At 46.6% G+C, this 7,142-nt stretch overlaps 1 protein-coding gene across 1 annotated transcript; it reads right to left on the minus strand.

Annotated features, from left to right (window-relative positions):
• Positions 1–1,652: 1,652 nt before the first annotated feature.
• RAB19 (RAB19, member RAS oncogene family) lies at positions 1,653–6,966 on the minus strand. Its single transcript, XM_030960807.1, has 3 exons — positions 6,572–6,966; positions 5,531–5,714; positions 1,653–3,461 (listed from the first exon to the last, which is right to left on the minus strand). The coding sequence occupies exons 1-3, from the start codon at positions 6,764–6,766 to the stop codon at positions 3,196–3,198; spliced, it is 645 nt and encodes a 214-aa protein (XP_030816667.1). The 5' UTR covers positions 6,767–6,966; the 3' UTR covers positions 1,653–3,195.
• Positions 6,967–7,142: the final 176 nt, after the last annotated feature.

Below are 7,142 nucleotides of genomic sequence, written 5' to 3' on the forward strand. Positions count from 1 at the left end.
CCACTCTGTTCAGCCTCTGAAAATTGTCTCCCTTCCAACTATACTTAAACATTAACTGGAACGATTAGATAAGAGCCTCAGCTTTTGTAACTGAGAGCCTGTCTCCTGCATATAAAGCAAAGCTGGACCACATAGGCAGTGCTGTGTGCCTTCCACATCACTGGGCTGCTGGGTTGTGTTGGCTTTTAACTGGTCAGCTTCTGGGAGGTGTCAGTTTGGTACATTTTAAAATATTTCTAATTATTTTATTACCCTATTCCACCAAGAGGTAATGCTTCTCATTTGGCCTGGCTGTGACACCAGTGCAAGTAATGTGCACAGCAAAGATTCAAATGCTTTTTCCCAGTAGATAAGAACTTAACAAATGAGCTCATCTTCAAGCTGAATGTGCAGCTCTTGAAACTGAAACCTGTGGGGCAGTAGTAGTTTTTAAAATAGCTTTGTAAACAACCTTATAACCCTTTGTACAAATGCATTAATGATGCTGTCAAGATGCACTTGGAATTTGCATATGATGCTGGGGAACAAACCATTAACAGAAGGCTCCATAGGAGTTAGTGCTACTTTGCCTTGTCATAGCTGGGTGTTTCCATCTGCTCTCTGATGGGGGAAGGCAGAACCACAGAGATTATGCTGAGCTTGTATGTTGATCTAGTGGTTCTCACAGTCTAGAATAATGGGGATTTTTTTAAATTTTAAGGGGATTTTTTTAAAGTTCATAGCTTCCTGTATTACCTCGCAAATAACAGCATTACCAATGTACTCCAAAGAACCTTGTTAGCAAGTGCTGCTCTTCACTCACAGGACAGCTGGAAAAGCAGCTCTGTGGAAACCACTCAGTGTAGCTGCCCAAAGGCCTTGTGGAAAACGCCAAACAGAACCAACCAAAAGAGGTCACGCTCCTGGTTTAGCTGCACAATGGGTAGATGTCTAAGACTAAGTTTCTTGGAGGAGTAGGAAGCCTGTTAGACCTGTTAAAGGAAAGGGAACAGTCACAAGCCTGTTCTCCCTGATCCTGTATTGCACAGCTTTCTGCCAAGAAGGTCTTGCTTTGCCAGTAGCTCCACGTGTGTGGGAAGAGAACAGCAAGAGCCCTGAAACCCGGCAGTGCTGGGCACTCAGGATCACAACAGCCTCCACAGTAGTGGCTAATTAAGATGGTAAACCCAATGAACCATGCAAAGTTAACACTCTGCTAGTACCATCCTTCCTCTAATTCCTGACCAGTGAAAGATTGTAACTGGAGATGAAAGCAATACTTTTTCTATTGCAGTCTTCTGGAAGATACTAAAAAAAAAAAAAAAAAAAAAATTATGGATTACAAACTACTACCAGGAATAGAAATATTAAGCTTACATTTGACTGCTCTTGTAGTGACAAGAGCTGTAGAAACTAGTTTGGAAGCAGGCTCACCACTGTGAAAGGCTATGGTATTTGCTTGAATGTGCAAGGCAAAATGCAACTACCAGGCTAGTAAAAATGAAGAAGGAATAAAGATTTAAAAAGCAAACATGAGAAGGAGGATTCCTGAAGATGAAGCTTTCTCCACAGCAGGCTATAGCAAGAGGGTAGCACAGAAGGTTCCTCCCTGAGCTTACACAGAGCTGAATTAACCTCTGCCCTTGGCATGGAATAGCAAAGAACCAGGCCAGAGGAAGCATTAAGAACATTAGAAATATTTCCAAGACTATTACTTAATTATTCATTCTCCTTTATTTTTTTGTGCTTCTAAGACAAGATTTTCCAGCAATACTTGCTACATGTTTTTCCCTATTTTTCAAGGACTTAGGAAACAGGGGCAGCCATTGGGTAAGTTGGCAACACCCTAGCCTTCCCAAGGCTGCTTTGCATGGAACACAAACTGTGTTTTATCATTACAGAGTTGGAGCTGCAGTTCGTAGCTTAACAGTAACTAAGTGATACACTTTGGTACATGTGGACTGTAGTAAAAAAAAAACTTCCTCTGACATTTCTTTCCTCCTCCTCCTTCCCTGTTTCCATCTACTGGGAAAAAAAAAACTTGCAAGCAACAGGAAAAATAACAACCCCAAAACCTTCACCAAAAAAACCCGAGCCCAAACCCTTCATTCAGTTCAGGTATACAGAAAAGTGAGCCCCAAGTAGCAGACCTTGTGACTGGGAGGAGCAATCCAAAACCTTCCATTGCTACCACCATGTTCAGTCTCCACAGCAGCAGCAGATACACTCACCTAGGGCAGCTCTCTGGTGCACCCCACACCCTTGCCTTACCACTCTAACACAATGTAAATTTTTAACTTTTTGCCTAATTTAAACCATCTCACCCCTCGCTGAGTTTTACAAGAGCTTGCATCCATCCTTCACACTCCCTTGAACATCTACAGGGATACTCTCAAGCTGCCATTGGCCCATTACAAGCTACAGAAGGCTTTTGGTTAAAAGCACATCAAAAGCAAGATGAGGTTAGCAGGGAGGAATGAAAGAAAAAGGTCCTTTCACGGGAAGCTTTGCTGCTCCCAGCAAGTCCATGTAGCAGGATGGAGAACAGTACTGGAAACAATCCTGACTATTACAAAGCAAAGAAAGGCAACTTTTCTCACCCCAGGAAGAAGTGTATCATATTCTGCCTGCTGCACCACCCCTGAGATGTCTCCAGGTTTGTCTGGTGAGGCACTCAAGGCAGATGTGAAATCCTCTACTCTCTCACAAATGTTATTCAGCTCCTTGGCATGGGTGGCTACCTGCCTGACCTCAGGAGAGCTCCTAAATGAAAGTTTAGGCAGGAGTGGGTTAGTGCTGTCCAAGCATGCATCAGACTTTTTACAGCTACTGGCAGAGAGGAAAGTGCTGAAAACCAGCAACACAGCTTAGAAGGGTCAGTGCAGAACTCTGGTGCAAATTTATCTCCTGACACAGCCAGAAAGACATGTAAGGAAATAATTAAAGGCAATAACTTTTATAGTTCTCTTTGGTTAGGGCAAGGCCTGGCAGCTTCCTGAGTGCTCTCATCTCAGAAGTTCACATTGCTATGTTCAAAGCAACCTGTGCTACCAACGACAACAGTGATCTCTGAAAATACTCACAAGCCAAACTGCAAGGTAGAAATATCAAGAGAGATGGCTTGAGGCCACATAAAACACTTTCATCAACTGAACAAAATTGAATCAAACAGCCTCAGAAGTATGGCAGTTTCCAAGTTCTCCCTTAGGCCTCTCTTCAACAGGAGCACTGGGTCTTCTCCACACTTGGACTGGCAATCACTGGCCTGGCGTCCAGACTGAAGCTGTTTGGAGGGTTCTCCCCATGAAGCTGTAAGGTATTTCGGGCTATCAGCTCCTTAGCCATTAATGTGAACACCTCTTCTATGTTTTGAGCTTCTTTTGCTGATGTTTCCAGCACAGCTAAGAGCCCGTGCTTCTCTGCCAGGGTGCAGGCATCTTCAAAGAGCACTTGGCGCTTGTCCAGCGAATCCGATTTGTTCCCTTAAAAGAAGGCAAAGAGATACTTCAACCACTTAGGCTTTCAAAAATTTATTTTTAAATGGATGTTTTTAAATGGATGCAGGAATTCAGTTTTGTTAAACAATAGATTTATGTTAGCAGTAAGAGTTACTGGATACAACAAGATCCAGAGAACATCAGAGCCACAAATATAGACTGTGGTTTAAAACTGCAGCAAATAATATGATAGCAAAAGAGATGAAATCCAAGAAAAAGCTAAAAACCTGTGTTCATCTGATTACTTAGTGTAGGTAAAGTGGAAGCAACTGTTGGTGCTGTTCCCTAGCGGTTTTAAATGTTAAGTAGCCTTTAAGTTGAATATTAAAAAAAAAATCCTTTAGGGTGATGTAAAAAGAAAGACAAGAATTCAGATCAGCTACCTTTATGCCTAAAATATATAGTTGTTTCTATATTTGTTTCTGCATGTATAGATTACACTTTTACTTGCAGCACTTTAGTCAAAATCTGTCATGAAACACCTCAGATAAAATACCTTTGTATAGTTAGGCAGTTGCAGCACATGTGGAGTAATCAGTTATAGTAGCTGGCTGAAGTCTACATTTGTACTTTCAAGACAACCCTTCATGAAATTAATATCTTGAATATATATCAAGTAACTACCCTCCCATAAAGTCCCTTTAAGTATTTCTAAAAGGAAAAAACCCAAAACCAACCTACCCCACAAAAGAAAAAAACAAACCACAAAAAAACCCAAAAACAAAACAAAACCAAACAAACAAAAAAACAGCTTGAGGGTTATTTGCCTTCTTAAGAGGAACCCACCCACCTTTTCCTCCTTCAGTTCCAGATAGGAAAGTTAGGTTTTCTAACCTCAACTTCCTGCTAGAAAGGTGTATAACATGACTAAGTGTAATTAAATGTACAATGATCTCTGCCAATGTAAGTAAAGCAAACAGCACCAGCTTTGGAAGAAAGCACCAAGCTGGATTCTTAACAAATCTTAACAAAAGCTTCACTTTTTACTAATTTAAGAACTTCTCTCCCTAAAAAAACCCCAACAACCACCACCATCCCCCACCACACACAGATAAGTCTCTTTCTTTAGATTCATGACAGAAGTTAGGAAAAACCAGCCAAAGTGCAGTGATTTACACCTCCCCTGCTCCCAGTTCCAAGCGCTGCATTAGAAGCAGGTCAGAATTTATCGCTGGCTCCTTCCAGAGGAAGGACAGGAGCAATCTCCGCAGCACAAGCACGGAGGGTGCTGGGAGCAGAGGCAGCAACTCAGGGGCCCTGCCTGGGGCTCAGCGCTGCCCCAGCGCCGGCTGCTGAGCTGCTCCCAGCTCACTGCAACAGGCTCAGCCACGCCAATGGAAATAAGGGCAAGAAAGGCTCTGGCGTTCCACCACACACCAGTGTTCTCGTTTGCAGCTTCTTCCCTGGGGGAAGGAAGAGCAATAATAACCGCGAAACCCAAGGGAAAGGAACCGCGGCTTCCTACCAGCTGCATTCCCGGCAATTCCCAGCCACTGCCTTCCTCCAAGAGGCAGTTTCCTGAGCGCCAGTGGAATGCGAGCAGGCTACTCCAGCTCTGCAAAAGCCATCTCCCCCATCTATTGTCTTACCTGCTCAGAATCCCATTACAGGGCAATGCGCATGCATATCAAGAGAGCAGAGAGGAAAGATGAGAACCAGGAGTCTGTGCATCCCCCTTCACCTTGAATTATTGAGCTGCTACATTCCCGTGCAGCAGGAGTACAGGGTCAGGCTTGCTGCAGTTCTAACCTCAACAAGGTGGTCCCTGCCTCCAGCCTGGCAGCAAAGCTTGTTGTGCTATTCCAGCAGGAAAGGAACAACTGAAAAAGGGTTTTGCTGTCTGCAATGGGTTCGGTCCTGTCAGGACCAGGCTATGACTTTCCTCATTTTTTTAAGCTTAGGTTGAATTGAGACACTTGGTGATCTATTTTAATTAGAACTGAATTCTTCCTTAATGCACAGTATAGATGCTTCAAGTAGTGGTAGGAAACGAGGGAGATTTTATATCCATATTAAAAATCTACATAACACAATATTTAAAACTAAAATCCTACCAATTAACATCATGACCAAGTTTGCAGCACCATACTTTTCAATTTCATGAATCCAGTGAGGAATGGATTCAAATGTGGACCTCCTAGTAAGGTCATAGGCAAGGATGGCCCCATGGGCACTCCTGTAATAAGACTGGGTTATTGTCCGGAAGCGCTCTTGACCGGCTGTGTCCCACACTTGGATCTGTAAGAGAAAGGACAGAAGTTGTAAAGACCCCTGAACACCACTTTCCTAGGTGCCAGCCCTCAGCATTTGAAGCCCCTTGTCCAGAAGGCAGCCAGACCTGTCCCAGCTCACTCTACTACACCAGTGTGGCTGTGCCTTCCCTAGATCCAAAAAGCCATTTACAGGCCCGTAGAGTCAATCTACACAGACCAAAGAGAAAGCTCCAAGGGTAAACCCAGCTTTGCAAAGAGGCCAAGAAACCCATTTTCAACAACTGTAGTAAAAGACATAGAACATTACAGCCTTTTAAGAAGAAGAGCAAAGAACCCTAATAAAGGGCTGGGCAGTGCAAATCTATATATAAAAGCCGGGCATTTCATCTGCAAGTTATTTCATCTGCACACAGAGGGAAGTTCTAGCTGACAGTTTCTTCTGGTGTTTTTCTTGGAAGTCTTCTTCCCTCAAATTAAGCACACATCAAAGTGGAGTCTTTGCAAACTTTGGGGAGTTTCCCTCCTTGGTGTCCCAGCTCAAACCCCCACATCTCTGGAGGGAAGAGACATCTCCAAACTATAGCCTTCTTCCAAAGAACTCCCTGCAGGCAAAGCACAAGCCCTCTCTTCAAGTAGATGCCGAGAAGTCACGAGAACAACTATGTACCCAAATTAGGGTGACTGCTTCCCCCAGGACATCTTCATGAGAGAAGAAACTGGGAAACAGCCCTGGTTAGAAAGGCAGGCAGCTTTTGCCGGCTGCCCTCGGCAGGGCCGAGCAGCAGGTGCCATGCGTCCCGCGGCTCCCTGGCACCGGCACGGAAGGACGGCTCGGCCAAGGCGCTGCTCGCCAGGAGCCTCGGGCTCGCTCCCGCCACCGACCTTTACTTTCTTGCCGTCGATGTCCATGGAGCGCACGGTGAAGTCGACGCCGATGGTGTTCTGCTGCTTCTCGTTGAACTGCCCCGTCTTGAAGCGGTGCACCACGCACGTCTTCCCCACGTTGGAGTCGCCGATCAGGATGATCTTGAAGAGGTAGTCGAAGGCATCGTCCGCGCCGGAGCTGGGGAACGGCATCGCGGCTGCCGGGCGGGCCTGCGGCCAGGCGGGGGAGGAGGAGGAGCCGCAGGCCCGAGGAAGGAGCCCGGTGCCAGGCGCTCACCTGCCGGCGCTGCCCTGCCGGGACAGGTAGCGCCGCCCTGAGCCGCCCTGCCGCGGGGCCGGCGGGAGCTGTAGTCCGCCCCCTTCCCTCCCTTCTCTTCTCTTCCCTTCCCTGCCCCGCCGCCCCACCCCGAGCTCGGCCGGGCCGCGCAGGGCCGGGCCGCTCGCTCCCGCCCCGCGCAGGGGCCGGGCAGGGCCCGGCGGCGGCCGCGGCCGGACTACAGCTCCCGCCGCTCCGCGGGACCGCCCGGAAGGGCCGCCTCCTCCCGCCGGCTTCCTCCGGCCGCGCTGG

The sequence above is a fragment of the Camarhynchus parvulus genome, chromosome 1A, assembly GCF_901933205.1.
Source record: "Camarhynchus parvulus chromosome 1A, STF_HiC, whole genome shotgun sequence".
Taxonomy (NCBI): domain Eukaryota; kingdom Metazoa; phylum Chordata; class Aves; order Passeriformes; family Thraupidae; genus Camarhynchus; species Camarhynchus parvulus.

Excerpts from the sequence above, each read along its gene's own strand:
- RAB19 (XM_030960807.1), bottom strand. The coding sequence starts at position 6,766 with ATGCCGTTCCCCAGCTCCGGCGCGGACGATGCCTTCGACTACCTCTTC. Across the intron at positions 5,715-6,571 it reads TCGACGGCAAGAAAGTAAAG|ATCCAAGTGTGGGACACAGC; the intron begins GTCGGTGGCGGG and ends TTTCTCTTACAG. Across the intron at positions 3,462-5,530 it reads CTTGGTCATGATGTTAATTG|GGAACAAATCGGATTCGCTG; the intron begins GTAGGATTTTAG and ends CCTTCTTTTAAG.